Source organism: Musca autumnalis, unplaced genomic scaffold (assembly GCF_047663935.1).
Source record: "Musca autumnalis isolate F117 unplaced genomic scaffold, ASM4766393v1 scaffold_1, whole genome shotgun sequence".
NCBI lineage: Eukaryota > Metazoa > Arthropoda > Insecta > Diptera > Muscidae > Musca > Musca autumnalis.
The window spans coordinates 62797130-62814234 of record NW_027411644.1 but is presented as its reverse complement, the minus strand read 5'-3'; the positions used below and the strand labels follow the sequence as shown (position 1 = coordinate 62814234).

The window sequence follows — 17105 nt, the reverse complement described above, 5'->3', positions numbered from 1 at the left end:
CTTTCTCTTCTACCACATGCTACCAGACAAACTTCTGCAGGTAAAAAATAGTAGAACTGTTTTTTCGACATTTGTTTGACGATTATTTTACAATGAAGAATAAAATGTACGAAAACAGAAGAAAAAGGCGAACGCTGACAAAACAATATTAAAAACTGTAAAATAAAAGAAGAAACTTGATTTTTATGTTTCTTTTTGACATTGCTACCAGATTTACCATTTTTTCGTTCCTTTACTTTTCTGGTAAAAATGTTCATGAGAGAGCAATTTTGACAATTTTCTCCTTTACCACTTTTACCATTAAATAAGTAAAGGAACAAAGCTAAAGTGGCGCTAAAATAATCAGCTGTTCTACACCCTTGTAAAAGTTCCATTGCACAGTGGATCCACCCATTGGCCAAAAATAAAAAAATGAATGTCAAAATTTTGATACAACATCTGGCAACTCTGACAGCTATGACATGGACCTTTTTAAAAATATATTAGTTTTTGTTACATTCAAACGCGATCTTCTTAAGAATAGCTTCAAAAGTCGGAACATTTGACTAATATTTTTGTTGTGAGTACAACCTATCCCAGCAAAATTTGACGGAAGGGGTTCTTTGCGATGACGTGATTTCATGTCATCTTTTGCATTGGTTCAAAGGAAGTCGTGGAAGATCCGATCTTTTCATTAGGATTTGAACCAATGCAAAGGAAGTCATGAAAGATCCGATCTTTTCATCAGCATTTGTACCCATTCCATCGATCCAATAGAGATGATGTTTGTGTTTTTATTTACACACCTGTTTATTTTCATTTTGGTATGTTCCAGTACTGCAAAAATCTACTAATTTTTACTATTTTTTCCGATAACATAAAGGAAAAATTTTTATCGTAGTAAAAATAAGTAGATTCTTGCAGTTTCTGGAACAGACCAAAGTTGTTAGAACTGTCGTCGTGATGTTGTCTTACATTTCCTGCATATCAAACAACTAAAACTTCTAAACAATTGGTATTATATGAAGTCCCAACCATCGAGCTAAAAATAGAATCGGACTGCACACATTGCTATTTTAAAAGTTCCCTTGTCTGTTCTAAATCTGACATAGAATGAAATCAATCAAATCTCGCTTCTTGGAATTTAAAAAAAAAAAGTCCGAAACGAAAAGGAACAAGAATCTGAAAATAAAGAAGAAACTACTTTTGGAAAGAAACAATTAAAAATAAATTAATTAAGCATAAATGGTATTTTCCATAAAAAGTCTCTCCTCCCCGTTCGTTACATTTTGTTCTTAGAGATCCCTAAAGCAAGCCGGGTTGTAGATCCCTACATATTTCCGTCAGTAAACAAAAGAGTATAAATTACCAAAATGTTGTTATAAAATAACAAAATTATAAAATAAAAGTAATTTACGAAATAAAAATACTTAAAGGAGTGCATGTGGAGTCCATGTCGAAATCTGAACTGGTGATGGGAAGTTAATTGTAAAAGATGAAAGAATATCAGTTGCGGAGAACGGAGAAAGTAATCTTTTGCGTTGCAGTGGTGGTGATTACATTGCAATTTTGGATGTAAACTTTTGAAAAACTAAACTGATAAATTAATTGTAGTTATTTCATGAATTCGTTTGAATTAATAAAGAGTTTTGTTTTTCATGAAAACCATATTTCAATACAGCATTTCCATTTTCCAAACAATATGAAAATTTCATGCCAAGGGGTTGGTGAAAATGACATGCCAAAGCATTATTTAAAATGACATGTCAAAGCATGGGTGAAAATGAATGAAAGCATTGGTGGAAATGACATGTCAACGCATTGGTTAAAATGACATGCTTAGGATCCAGAAAAGAACGTCATCTTTTGGGGTCCACGCTCATATAAAATTCATCGATGAAGATGCTAAAAAGATGACATGCTAGATCACTTGCACCCATGATTGAATGTCATCTTTGGCATCGAACATTTTGCTGGGATGTTTTAAGTGCAAGTTAATATATACAAAAAAATATGGCAAAACTAATACGTATAGCAAACTATTATAGTGGATTTTGAAGGAGGAGGTAATAGCTTAATTTTCATTAAAAAATAGTGTTTTAGCATGTTGTGGAATTCTAGTTAGCTGCGTATTTTCTTAGTGTATTTTGTAATGCTAATTCGATCATATACTTAAATTTGTCCTACGGTTTTAGTCATGATGCCACCAGTTCCCACCTCGGGAATAATTTTCCAAAGTAGGTCATGGGTTTAAGATTATTCAGTATTAAAATCAGCTGCCATCTAGTGCCAGACTATAAATGGTGGGTCGCTGACTAATGCTGACCTAGAATATGGTTTCCACGTAAATTAACATAATTGGCATCAGTGGCAAGATGAAGAAATCTTCTTCCAAATTAGTCTTACGTTGGCGGTATGTGCCTTCCAGGAAGAACGCTATAAGATCTATATTTAAAATTTTACCAATTTTCAGACAAAAATATTGATTTTTTTATCCGCTAAATTGGTTGGATTTTATGTTGTTTTGGGGATTATTTTGTCTCCCCAAGCCCTTTTTTTGCATCATAAGATAATCGGACCCTTTGTTCATGTCATTTTGTATAAACAGCATAAAACAATTCTTACCGTATACCCCCTCCAGAGGAGTAAGGAGGGGAGAATGTCACGCTCGTGGTTTCTTAAAACACTCTTCGCAGCAGCACAAAGCTGTAATCGGCGCATTGACTTGATTTTAACACTCTACATATTTTTGCCACTTTCTCTATACAAGTGGATCCACTGTGCATTGCAATGTTTACAATACCTTTAGGTGGAGTAAGTTAACAACCCTGTAGTAAATTAAACTTTCATGTATTTTTTTGTTGTGGTGTTGTAAACAGTTGTAAATCTACAATATTAACAATAGTCGTATTCCTTTAAGTGCCTGAGGTTACCAGTTGTTACCACTTTTTATCCGCAAAGTGTTCCCTTACTTTAAGAAGCATACAATTTATATGATGACAGCTGACCACTTTTACCATTTTTAAAAGTAAAGGAACAGACCAAATATGTACAAGATCTACAATGCCAATTTACCGAATACCGCTCATATTATTAATCACATTGCCAACAATTATGTATCGGATTTGAACCCTCATATAGTCCAAATTCAAAATCCTTCTAATAAAAAAGTTTTCTATCGACTCCCATCAATATATTTGTACTCCGAAGTACTTGGTTTTGAGCATTTTTTGGCCGCTGTCGTGACACTGTGCGTCAGAAGACCGACTATTGGGACAAACTTGCAATTTATAAGAAAATTTAGTTCATGTAGCCGATTTTTGAACCATAGGAGAAAGTTTTAAATCTCCGGCCGAAGACCTGCTATTGGGTTAAGTAGAGTTTAGACGCGGCTCTGCGATTTCTTTGACATTTTTACCACAGATAGGGTTATTGTCCTGAACACAAAAATACTTTTTTTTTTGTCTGGGGGAAGTCCACACTTCCCGAGATAGGGGCGTTGAAAGTACATAATAAGGCGAGTCGCGGGTAAACCTGACTTGTCCCCTTGTGTCTACATAGGGGGTATATATGAGGAAAAGTCAAAATTTTTTAGTTTCCATGAAGCCAAGGTTTGCACTATTATAATACGCGAACTATTGTAGTTTACCAGTAACTATGACTATTGCTGGATTATTTTAGATGTTTTTGTACAAAGCTCAAAAATTTAGCAAAAAAATTTAATTTACGTGGTAGTTACGACCGCGTAAAGGAAAAAACATAGGTAAAAACACGTTGAAGCTAAACAGGTTTTTTACATTGCTATTCGATTTCTGATTAAACCATTCAAATGACGGACATCTGTCCAATGTAAAAGTAGGAGAATACAAAATGAAGATTACACTTCTAATGTATCACTTTCCAAAATTTCCACTGCATCCACCTTTTATGGATGCTGACATTTTGAAGCCGGATTTCAGGTGTTTTTTGTATTTTTTATGTAACTGGGACGCGCATTCGGATATTTCGAAAAACCAATTATAGGATTTGTTGTAGAACTAGCTTTAAGCTCATATTTTATTCACGAACAAACCTATTGTTGTATTACCATTACCGATTATCAATACAATTGAAAAATACAACACTGAATTGTAAACGATACATACAAAAGAACGAAGCATGATGAAGAAATAAAAGACGCCATTCTAGTGAGTGCCGTGAAACGTACAACAGATTAAAGAACTCGCGATTTCGCATAATCTGATATGTATATTGAGTATGTAGCCCACACAGAAGCAGAGTAATCTACTGCCAAAGGCCAAAATTTAGTGTGATATTTTTTCTAAAAAACCTATTTTTTGGGTACAGTATTTACAATATCGTTTTGAGTGTGCTGGTACCCCGCGATATTTTAGTTTTTCGACGATCCGGATCATATGAATCACAGATCGTAAAAATCCATCTACTAGAACGGCGGAAATGGCTACTGCAAAAATTGAAAAATTTGCGAAAAATGTTTTTCAAAATATCGCTGACTAATTCGCGTTTTATGTGGATCGTTTCCATTTCAATGAAGAAAGTGAATCATCACTCGCGTTTGTGCGAAAACAGCGGTTTGAAAAATTTAGTGGCGTGGTAGCTGTATCCGATTTATCCAAAAACAAGTAAAAAAAGTATCAGTCGGCTTTGCCGACAGAGATATACCCTCAGCCTGTGTATATTGAAAAAAATGTTTCCCAAAATACGTATGTATTTAGGGGGTTTTAAAAATTTTGGACGCTTGAACCGACAACAATGTTGATTAGGATTAAAGATCAAAAGTTTTGCGGAGGAGATACTAAAAGGAATGGATCGACATTGACCGTTATGGAAGTGGATCTCCAGCCACAACATATGGTGCCATAGGATGTTTTTACACTCTTCAGGCTGTTTGCTCAAGAAGTATGGACTTGCCCCTAAAAAAATTTTGCCATCGTAATTGAGGCAACGAATGCAAGTTGTCTCAACAAAAATCAAAGTGATTCAATAGCAGGTCTTAAAGTGAACTTATCCAAAATTTTGTGTGGGACGTACGGGATGGATTGGACAAATATAGTCCATATTCGAACCTGATCTGTATCTGGTAGATATTATGAGAATGTGTAAAGTATGGACCAAATCGGTCACTCCCATTAAGAGTTTTCGTGCGCACAATTTTTCCGAATATTTTTGAACTTTTGTGGGGTAGGTACCTGAAGGAGAACGAACTTAAACTAAGTTTGGAAACAATATTACGAAGGCCAAATTTTGGTCGGAATCGGCATTTCCGTTTGAGAATTATCTTGCGCTTCCACCCATAAACATGGTGTCATAGGGTTTGTTTTTCAACTTTCAGGCTATTTTTTCAGGAAGTATGGACTTGCCCTTGAGGAAACTTGTACCTTCGTATAGGGGACAGTGAATACAAGATGGTACAACAAAAACCAAGGCGATTCGAGAGCAGGTCCTAAACTGAACTTTTCCGAAATTTTGTGTGGGAGGTACTCAAAGGAGTTTACCGATTGAGTCCATATTGGAACCTCATCTAAATCTGGTAGAAATTTCATAATGTGCAAAGTATGGACCAAATCGGTTACTCCCTTCAAGGGTTATCGTACGCACAAATTTTCCGAACATTTTCTTACTTTTGTGGGGGAGGTACCGGAAGGAGTGGACCGATATAATCCATCTTTGAACTTGAACTAAGCTTAAATAAAATATTACGAAAGCCAAATTTTGGAACGAATCGGCAGATCCGTTCGTGAGTTATCTTGCGCTCCAACCACTAACACGGTGTCATAGGGTTTTTTTGTAAATTTCAGGCCCATTTTCTCAGGAAGTATGGACTTGCCCCTAATGAAACTTACAGCGTCGTATAGAGGACAGCGAATACAACTTGCGTGAACAAAAATCAAAGCGATTCGAGACCAGGTCCTAAACTGAACTTTTCCGAAATTTTGTGTGGGAGGTACCCGAAGGAGTGGACCGATTGAGTCCATATTAGAACCTCATCTAAGTTTGGTAGAAATTACACGATGTGCAAAGTATGGACCAAATCGGTTATTCCCTACAAGAGTTATCGTGCGCACAAATTTTGCGACAATTTTTGAACATTTGTGGGGGAGGTAGCTGAAGGAGTGGACCTATATGGCCCATCTTCGAACTTAAATCGAATCTGGACAAAATATTTCGATACCCAAAATTTGAACCGAATCGATTGATCCGTTCGAGAGTTATCGTGCGCACCAGCCAGCCAGACAGACAGACAGACGGACAGACAGACAGACAGACAGACAGACGGACGGACATTGCTAGATCTACTCAAAATTGTCTGAAACGGATATCGTACAAACATACTTGGGGTCTAAAACCATTATTTCGATGAGGCACATTTTTGGTCGTATCAAAGTGTAAATACCCTCTTTAGCCTAAAGGCTGAGGGTATAAATACTGTGTGATGCTACATCCACGGTTCTTGATGGATTTTATTGAAATATGTTTAGATCGATGTATTTTTTCACGGTTGATAGTGAAATCGGATGCGCATAAAAAGTGTATGCACTTTGTGCAAAATATAAGCGTTATACAGTTTGTTGCACACTAAACTGCAGACGATGCTACATCTTAGCGGCCAAAGTAAATCCTGGCAAATGTGTACAAATTAAAAGAGAAGAATTCGCTGTATTGGTAAAACGCATGCGCATCAAGTGATTTTGAAGATTTCGCGATTTACACGCATTTCAAAATGAACATTACCCGATACAATTTTATTTCAAGAGTATTCCCCATTTAAAGGAAACCAACATTTATTTGAAAGATATCCATATCTTCTGCTAGATGTTAGCGTGTTTTCGAGAAGTGATTAGAATAAAAAATGTGATTTATTGCGTGAAATTTAACTAAAATAGAAGAAAAACTCTGACCAATTTTTCTTACATTTTGTTCAACTAACTCACAAAATAAATTTTAATAAATATTTTCTCTTACAAAAATTTTATAAATTTCGTCAATATATTTTTTTGTTTTCGCTATAATATGAAAACCACTAAACGGATTTGTATAGTTTTGGTTTCATTTGAATCTTCGCGATGTATAGATTACGTACATATTTTTTATATAATTTTCAGAGGCATAAGCAGGTTGAATTTTATTAAAACAAGTTGCAAACTAGCAATTGTTTGGAATTCTTTCCTAATTTCCGCGAAAATGCACAACTTTTTCACTAATGTTATGGGACCTCAGTAAACATATAGTATGTAGGGAGCCCCTAATTAAGAGAGTTTCTCAATATAATGATTAGAGTATTTTAAAGATTTTTTTCTTTTTATCAGAATTGAAACCGCCATAACTTTTGCGCGCAACAACCAAAATTAGTATCACGAACAGATTTAAGAATGGCATTTTTTTCCCAATCTATGTACCAAAAATCTTTCATGTAGCTTAAAAAAAAATTTTAATTTTTTTTTTATGGAAAACTAAAAAATTTTGTCTTTTCTTCATATATACTTTGTCACTATAAGGAATGTGTTGAACTTTTTTGTAGTTTTTATCTTATTGTCTCTTCTCAGTACACAGTCATCAGTCACTTTGTAACCACCAATTGATAAACATCTCATCTGTACATATTTCGTCATATTCCTTTGTTCATCATAATTAATACTTTATTTCAACTCATAAAACAACTATAAGTTTTATTTAATAAATGAATTGATTGTTATGTTTTAAACATCGTGTTTCATTCAATCGACCACCTCCGTAAGAGCATAACAACGTCACATATATAAATCCGAAAATAATTTCTTACAATGGCGTCGATCCTACCCATTTCCGTCCGTTCGTTTGCCTGGTTGCTTAGCTTCTTACCACTATAACTCTCGAAAGGGGAAGCCGAATTGGTCCAAACTTTCTACATCGTATTATTTCTTCCAAACATAAATCATTTTCGGAGATGGACAATATCGTATGTTCCTCACAAAAGTAGACTTTAATGTGGTGTTGATTACAATGACATAATCTTTTATCGAAGGAAAGTCCATACTTCCAGAAATAATGGTCCAAGAGCTCTAAAAACGCCACCGAAACCATCTACACTGACTGAAAAAGTACCGACTCAAAATCATCCAAATCATTTAACCCGCACAAAATCTCAATGGTAATGCATAAGCAACTGGATGAATCCGGAGTTATGTAGTTTACAAGTCTCCTCAATTTGTCTTAACTTCCTCCTAAAAATCTTAAAAATCCAAGCCTATTGCCCTCAATGGGTCTTCCTAAAAATCTAAGCCTATTGCCTTCAATGGGTCCTCGTAAAAATCTTAAAAAAATCCAAGTTCATTATTATCAATGGGTCCTCCTAAAAATCTTAAAAAAATTCACGCCTATTATTCTTAATGGGTCCTCCTAAAAATCTTAAAAAAATCCAAGTCCCTCAATGTTGTCTCCTAAAAATCTTAAAAAAATCCAAGTCCCTCAATGTTGTCTCCTAAAAATCTTAAAAAAAATCCACGCCTCTTATTCTCAATGGGTCCTCCTAAAAATCTTAAAAAAGTCCACGCCTGTTATTCTCAATAGGTCTACTTAAAAATCTTCAAAAATCCACGCCTTTTACCCTCAATGGGTCCTCCTAAAAATCTTAAAAAAATCCTCGCCTATTGCCTTAATTGGGGTCCTCCTAAAATTCCTAAAAAAATCCTCGCCTATTGCCCTTATTGGGGTCTTCTAAAAATCTTAAAAAAAACTCTTGGCCCCCTAAAAATCTTAAAAAAATCCACGACTATTGGCCTTTATCAGACTTCCTAAAAAAGTAAAAAAATCCGCGACTATTGCCCTCAATGAATCCTCTTAAAAATCTTTAAAAAATACACGACTATTGACCTCAATGGGTTCTCCTAAAAATCTTAAAAAATACGCATCTATACACTCAGTGAGTCTTCCTAAAAATCTTGAGAAATCCACGCCTATTACCCTCAGTGAGTCTTCCTAAAAATCTTGAAAAAATATACGCCTATTACACTCAGTGGAGTCCTCCTAAAAATCTTTAAAAAGCACACGACTATTGCTTTCAATGAATCCTATTAAAAATCTTTAAAAATGCACGACTATTGGCCTCAATCGGTTCTCCTAAAAATCTTTAAAAATGCACGACTATTGGCCTCAATCGGTTCTCCTAAAAAACTTAAAAAAATCCGCGTTTATTACCCTCAGTGGTCCTCCTAAAAATCTTAAAAAAAATCCGGGTTTATTACCCTCAGTGGTCCTCCTAAAAATCTTTAAAAATCCACGCCCATTACCCTCAGTGTGGTTCTTAAAAAATCCTGGTAAAAAAGTCTCGCCTATTGCCCTCAATGGGTCATCCTAAAAATCTTTAAAAAATACACGACTATTACCCTAAATGGATCCTCCTAAAAATCTTTATAAAATCTACCCTTTTGGAGAATTAACCTATAACAATTTGCCTTCTCATTTAAAATCTACTCTTATTGTCTTTATGAAATTTGGACGGGTAGAGTCTCAGAGGATACACATAATATGTATATATACATATCTTAGTATTATTAATAATAAAAAGTTTTTCCACTCTTCATTTTCAGCAAATATTAATGTTCCTCAATAACACCCAACACCATCAACAATATCAACAACAATAGGTAACCCAATATGGCCACAACATCGGTACCATCTCAAATGGAAATTGATGGTGATACCAATTCACCAAACAATGCGGCGGAGCAGGAACAAAACAGTCAACCCTCAAATAACTCATCATACGCCTGGCCACGCATTGTACAGGACGATAGTGGTCTAATAAAGAAAATAAAAATGACCACTGCCAAGAAATTAGTACAGAGTTATGCACAAAACTCCCAACAATCTCCTCCCACTGCAGGAAGATTGGAAATACTTAACGAAGATAAATCTCCCATAACACCATTACAACCAACGCAGACGCAGCTGCCACGCAGCAGTACACCTCTGTCGCGGGAATATGTCGCCCTACAACAAACACAGAATGAATCAAAAATTATTAAAAAATTTGTCACCGATGCCATGGTAGAGAAGACGCGTAAAGCCAAGGTTAAGGCAATCTTCAGTAATACCACCTCACCAACGACAGCTAACAACAGTCACAGTGGTGGCAACGCGACATCAACAACTGCAACATCTAGCGATCATTCCTATAGTTCCTCACAAAGCCATAACAATTCATTACATTTAACGCAAGAGAAACATAGTCTCACAGACGAGGAGGACACACATCGCAAGAAACCACGTCGCATACCACTTGATGAAGCTGGAGCTTGGCGTCGTGGTCGTACACGTTCACGCAGTAAAAGTCTCCACTACAGTGATAATGACAACAGCAATTGTTCCACCACATTTGAAATGGATAAAAAATGGCCATCCGAAGAAAATCTTACAGCTACAACTGGTAAAAGGCCAAATATGCGTTCAGAAGATTCAAAATTTGTTCAAAAGCATCGGGAATTTGTACAACAATTTATTAACTCTACCCAAGATACTCCACGAAAGACGAGATTACGTTCGACTGGTTCAGAGAAGACAACATCACCAAATTCAAGGGATAAAAAAGTTCGAGATCTTCGGTCCCGCTCTAAATCACGTGATAAGTTAACAAAACGTATACGATCGACAGCAGATGATGAGTATCCGGACACAACAAGTGATCGACAGCAGGAGGATAGAGACGGTGTGGCTGCAGATGATAGTTCGTCGTTTCATGGAAGTGCTGGTGATTCACAAAGGTCTATGGTTGTGGCGGAAAATTTAGATCATTTGAAGAAGGTTTGGCAACCACCACCAAAGGTGAGTGCAATAATGGGGGTCAACATCATTAAAAATCCAAGCCTGATGTCCTTTTTAGATCCTCCTAAAAATCATTAAAAAATTCACGCCTAATGTCCTTTTAAGTCCTCATATAATCCTTAAAAAAATCCACGGCTATTTCCATTTTTAGGTCCTTCTAAATATCTTTAAAATATCCACGCCTATTGTCATTTTCAGGTGCTTCTAAAAATCTTTAAAAAAAAATCCACGGCTATTTCCATTTTTAGGTCCATCTAAAAATCTTTAAAAAATCCACGCCTAATGCCCTTTTAAGTCCTCCTAAAAATCTTAAAAAAATCCACGCCTATTGTCATTTTTTAGGTCCTTCTAAAAATCTTTAAAAAATCCACGCCTATTGTCATTTTTGGGTCCTTCTAAAAATCTTTAAAAAATCCACGCCTATTGTCATTTTTGAGTCCTTCTAAGAATCTTTAAAAAATCCACGGCTTTTTCCATTTTTAGGCCCTTCTAAAAATCTTAAAAAAATCCACGCCTATTGTCATTTTTAGGACCTCGTTAAAATCATTAAAAAATCCAATCCTATTGTAATTTTTAGGTCCTCGTAAAAATCATTAAAAAATCCAATCCTATTGTCCTTTTTATGCCCTTCTAAAAATTGTAAAAAACAGTCCTATTGTCCTTTTTAGGTCCTTCTAAAAATCATTAAAAAATCCAAGCCTATTGTCCTTTTTAGGTCCTTCTAAAAATTAATCAAAAATCCACGCCGATTGTCCTCTTTAGGTCCTCCTAAAAATCATTAAAAATTCCAGGCTTATTGTCCTTTTTAGGTCCTTCCAAAAATCTTTATAAAGTCCACGCCTATTGTAATTTTTAGGTCCTCGTAAAAATCATTAAAAAATCCACGTCTACTGTAATTTTTAGGTCCTCCTAAAAATCATTAAAAAATACACGCCCATTGTCCTTTTTAGGTCCTCCTAAAAATCATTATAAAATGCACGCCTGTTGTCCTTTTTAGGTCCTTCCAAAAATCTTTAACAGATAAAGGCCTATTGTATTTTTTAGGTCCTTCTAAAAATCTTAACCAATCCTATTGTCCTTTTTGCTCCTTTTAAAATCTTAAAAAAATCAAAGCCTATTGCCCTTTTTGGGTCTTTTAAAAATCTTAAAAAAACTCCACGCCTATTGTCCTGTTTAGGTCCTCTGAAAAAAATCAATAAAAAACCCACGCCGATTGTCCTTTTAGGTCCTCCTAAAAATCATTAAAAAATCCACGCCTATTGTCCTCTTTAAGTCCTACTAAAAATCATTCAAAAATCCAGGCCTATTGTCCTTTTTAGGTCCTCCAAAAAATCATTAAAAAATCTACGACTATGGTCCTTTTTAGATCCTCCTAAAATCATTAAAAAATGCGCGCCTATTTCCCTTTTTAGGCCCTCCTAAAAATCATTAAAAAATCCACGACTATTGTCCTTTTTAGGTCCGCCTAAAAATCTTCCTATAATACTTATATCCTGCAAATAATCATAAAAATAACGTCGATTGTCCTTTTTTCTTTAAATAAATCCACGTAAAAATCCACTTTATAAATCGAGTCTAACTTATTAATGTATTAATGTTTATTTTCTTCTTGCCATTTTAGCCTGGTGCAGATAGTTTCTGTTGGAAATGTCGTGATGCCGCCGTAGACATATCTTGCAGTAGCTGTATCCGAAGCTTTCACACAGCCTGCATTAAAAATAAATTGGATACATCATGGATTTGCATTGAATGTACCACAATTGACAATATATTAAACAGTACCAACAAGAAGTAAGTTTTTTCACCATATTTTTTCTATCATGATAAAAATAAACTAAACAAGTTTTTGTTTTTTTTTCTTCTTGTTGGCTCCCCTTCACCCGTTTGGGTCTATATGGCGCTCGCTTGGGTCTTTGTCATCATCATTCATGTATGTACGTACGTTGCTGCTACTATTGCTGTTGCTGTTGTTGTTGCTACCTTCGTTGTTCGTGTATTATAAATGTTGAATTTTCAGGCCACGACGCAGTGAATTGTCGGTGGATTTGTTAAGTCAATTACTGAAATTTGCTTTAAAACGTATGCGTTTTACCAAAGGGGTATGTACATACATACATGCATCGTACATATGTATGTTTTTGCATAAATAATAATGAATTAAACAAATAAGAGTTTATTTTGTACCTATTAGCAATGAAAATAAATTAATTTTTTTAGGTTATGTTAAGTGGAAAAGGTAGTTTAAGTTTAAGTTTTGTTGCTTTTGAAACAAATTTTGCATAATAATTGTCAATATTAATTTTAATGGCCTTTTTTAGTTTATGTAAGCTTTTGAGTTGCATATTTTTATCGCTATTTGCTATCATTTATTTTTATATTCATTTATTTTAATTTTCTTTGCATTTCTTTTAAGTTTTGTTTTCTATTTGTATTTGTGAGTACCATTTACTATCTCCATCCATTTTGTGTAATATTTGTGTATATATGTATGTATTGGTTTTTTGTAGACTTTTCCATTTGGTATACTCATTAATCTCTGAGTGTATTTTGTGTGATGGTATGTGAGAATTTTTGCATCAGCCTCTCTCACCCATGCTTTTGTATTTCAACTTTGTTTTTTTTTCTTATATTCTCAACAGTGTTGCTTTCTTTCGTTTTCTAACATTGTTTTGCATTTGTATTTTAAAAAAATGCATACGCACGAATATGAATTATATACAGTAATTTTTCATTGTTAAACTATTTTTAAGGTTAGGTACAAAATGTTTATTTTTTTGGTATTATTATTAAGTCTAGTGATTTATTTTGTGTGGAGACCGATAGTGAAATTTGGTGGGGAATATTTTCTTAATTGACACCACTGTCCTAAAAAGTAGTTTTGTGAGAGTTGTTAGCCCAATTATAAAATACCTACTTTTTTTTAGAATTTCAACCAAACAGTATACCAAATTTGTACTGTCATTATATTTATATATCGATTACACTGTGACACAAAATGGAGGTGAAAATTTGGGGCAGAGATAATTCCTTTTGGGGATGATAGCCCTTGTTGAGTATATTAAGAATCCCGAAGAACAGATCCGCCGTGAGTTGAACTTCCGAGTTATAGCGTGATAAAGTTTCTGCTTAATACCCTGTGAGGCATATAAAATTAGCGTTATATCTTCGTTAAGTGTTGTTCTAGCTTATTTATGAGATGACATCTATTCAGTCAAATCGAATGAGGATTATTTTCGTAGAGCATTTCGACCTTCTAACTGGCTTTCTTCAATGTCCTTTTCGTCCCTTATTTTAAGAACCGCTACAAAAGTACCACAAGATCATGTTTTTCAGCTTCGAAATGTTCTGCAAAAATGTCGCTCATTGACATAGTTCAGGGTTTGATTTGTTTGGAGACCCATATTGAAATTTGGTGGAAAAATTTTCTTTATTGGCACCACTGTCTGTCCTAAAACGAGGTTTTGTCAGGGTTTTTGGTCCAATTAAAAAAGACTGCGAAATTCAAGCAAACAATTAGCTTTTGTTTCTATACCCAGTTTGTACTGTTATTGATATATAGAATATAGTTAAGGGATTGATTTGTTTGGAGACCAATAATGAAATTAGATGGAGAACATTTTCTTCATTGATACCACCTCCCAAAAACGTACTTTTCTAGGAGTTTTTGCTCCAATTATAAAATACTTTGAAATTTAACCAAATAAATATCTTCTGTTCTTATATCCGATTTGTACTGTCATATTGATATTTAGATATTAGTTAAGGGATTGATTTGTTTGCCAGACCCATAGTGAAATTTTGTGGAGAACATTTTCTTCATTGACACCATTTCTCTAATACGTAGTTTTGTGTGACATGTTGGCACAATTAGAAAAGACTGCGAATTTTGCAGAAAAATGAAATCATTCTTGCAAAGCCCAAATTGGCAATTAGAAAGATATAATTTCTTTGATGTCCTATAGTGAAATTTGGCGAGGAACATTGTTTTCATTGACCGTACCTCTCTGAAATATAATTTTGTGGGAGTTTACATGATTCAATAAGACTAAAAAATATAATCCAAAAAATGAACTCTTATTGTTATAGAAAAAAAAAATCCGTTATTATGTTGATATATACCATTGTTACTGAATTAGTCTCTTTGGAGGCATATAGTAGAATTTTATGGGGAACATTTTCTTCCTTAACACCAACTCCGTAAAACATCGCTTTGTCACAGATTTTGGCCCTTGTTGATAAGACTACGGAATTTGACCTAAAACTAAAATTTGTTTATAAACACAAATTGTGACTAATATTATAAAGATATAAATATTATAGTTACGGTTTTGGTTTGCTTCGAGACCTAAGGTGCAATTTGGTGGTGAATATTTTCTCCATTGTCACCACCTTCCTAAAACTTAGTTACATGAGAGATTTTGGCACAATTAGAAAAGCCTTTTAATATGTACTAAAAATGAAATCATTGTTCTAGAGCCGAAATGGACACTTTTTAAATCGATATATATATTATAGCATATGATTTGGTTACCTTGAAGACCTATAGTGAAATTTGCTGAGGTAATTTTTTCATTTGCTCGTACCAATCTAAAATATACTTTTTAAGCTAATTCGATAAGACTAGGAAATATAACCCAAAAAATTAACTCTTGTTGCTATAGTAAACAAATTCCGTTATTATGTTGATATATACCATTGTTACTGAATTATTCTCTTTAGAGACATATAGTAGAATTTTATGGGGAACATTTTCTTCATTAACACCATCTCCGTAAAACATCGCTTTGTCGCAGATTTTGGGCCTTTTCGATAATACTACGGAATTTGACCTAAAACTACAATTTGTTTATATATTCACATATTGTAACTACTATTATAAAGATGTAAATATTATAGTTACAGTTTTGGTTTGCTTCGAGACCTATAGTGAAATTTTGTGGTGAATATTTTCTCCTTTGTCGCCACCTTCATAAAACTTAGTTAAATGAGAGATTTTGGCACAATTAGAAAAGTCTTTTAATATGTACTAAAAATGAAATCATTAGCGGTATTCACTCATTGTGGTAGATTTACAACTCTTGTTAATGTACTATATGTACCAGGGTTTTTTGGAACGAAGTGTGAATGTCGTTTTTGTGAATATCGCAAACAAATCAAAGCATCTCAACGTCGTCGTAAGTCTATCTTTTAGTTTCAGTTTTATTACACTTTTTTCATAATTTTTTTTTTCTTGACCTCCATTCTTTTATTCTTTTTATTTTTCCCATTTTTCTACCAAAAAAACAAAACTCCGACATAAAAGAAAACTCACAACAAAGTGACGGCACAACAGTCAGCTGTTCTAACCCTTGTAAAAGTACAATGGAATGTTTACAATACTTTTAGGTCGAGTAAATTAACAACCCTGTGGTAAATTAAACGTTCATGTATTTTGTTGTTGTGGTATTGTAAACCCTTGTAGATCTACAATATTAACAAGATGTACAAGATCTACAATGCCACTTTACCAACATGGGTGAATACCGCTATGTTCTAGAGCCGAAATGGACACTTGTATTACATCGATATATATTATAGCATATGATTTGGTTACCTTGAAGACCTATAGTGAAATTTGCTGAGGTAATTTTTTCATTTGCTCGTGCCAATCTAAAATATACTTTTGTGGAAGTTTTTAAGCTAATTCGATAAGACTAAGAAATATAACCCAAAAAATTAACTCTTGTTGCTACAGTAAACAAATTCCGTTATTATGTTGATATATACCATTGTCACTGAATTAGTCTCTTTGGAGACATATAGTAGAATTTTATGGGGAACATTTTCTTCCTTAACACTATCTCCGTAAAACATCGCTTTGTCGCAGATTTTGGGCCTTTTCGATAAGTCTACGGAATTTGACCTAAAACTACAATTAGTTTATATATTCACAAATTGTAACTACTATTATAAAGATATAAATATTATAGTTACGATTTTGGTTTGCTTCGAGACCTATAGTGAAATTTGGTGGTGAATATTTTCTCCATTGTCACCACCTTCATAAAACTTAGTTTTGTAAGAGATTTTGGCACAATTAGAAAAGTCTTGTTATATTTCCTAAAAATGAAATCATTGTTCTAGAACCCAAATGGACAGTGTTATTACATTGATATATATTATAGCACATGATTTGTTTTCCTTGAAGACCTATAGTGAAATTTGTTGGGGAACATTTTCTTCATTGACAGTATTTATCTAAAATTGACTTTTGGGGGAGTTTTAAGTCAATTCGAAACGAACTAATAGATTTTACCTCCAAATTA

The 17105-nt window shown here is 34.1% G+C and overlaps 1 protein-coding gene across 15 annotated transcripts in view; it reads left to right on the top strand.

Moving 5' to 3' along the window:
- Zmynd8 (Zinc finger MYND-type containing 8) overlaps positions 1-17105 on the top strand; it is a 44588-nt gene that overhangs the window by 11512 nt on the left and 15971 nt on the right. For all 15 annotated transcript variants that reach the window (XM_073978483.1, XM_073978491.1, XM_073978546.1 and 12 more), the window contains 3 exons: positions 9567-10800; positions 12422-12591; positions 12818-12899. In XM_073978483.1, coding sequence (XP_073834584.1) covers positions 9634-10800; positions 12422-12591; positions 12818-12899 — 1419 coding nt within the window. In that variant the 5' untranslated portion in view covers positions 9567-9633. The remainder of the gene's footprint in view (positions 1-9566; positions 10801-12421; positions 12592-12817; positions 12900-17105) is intronic.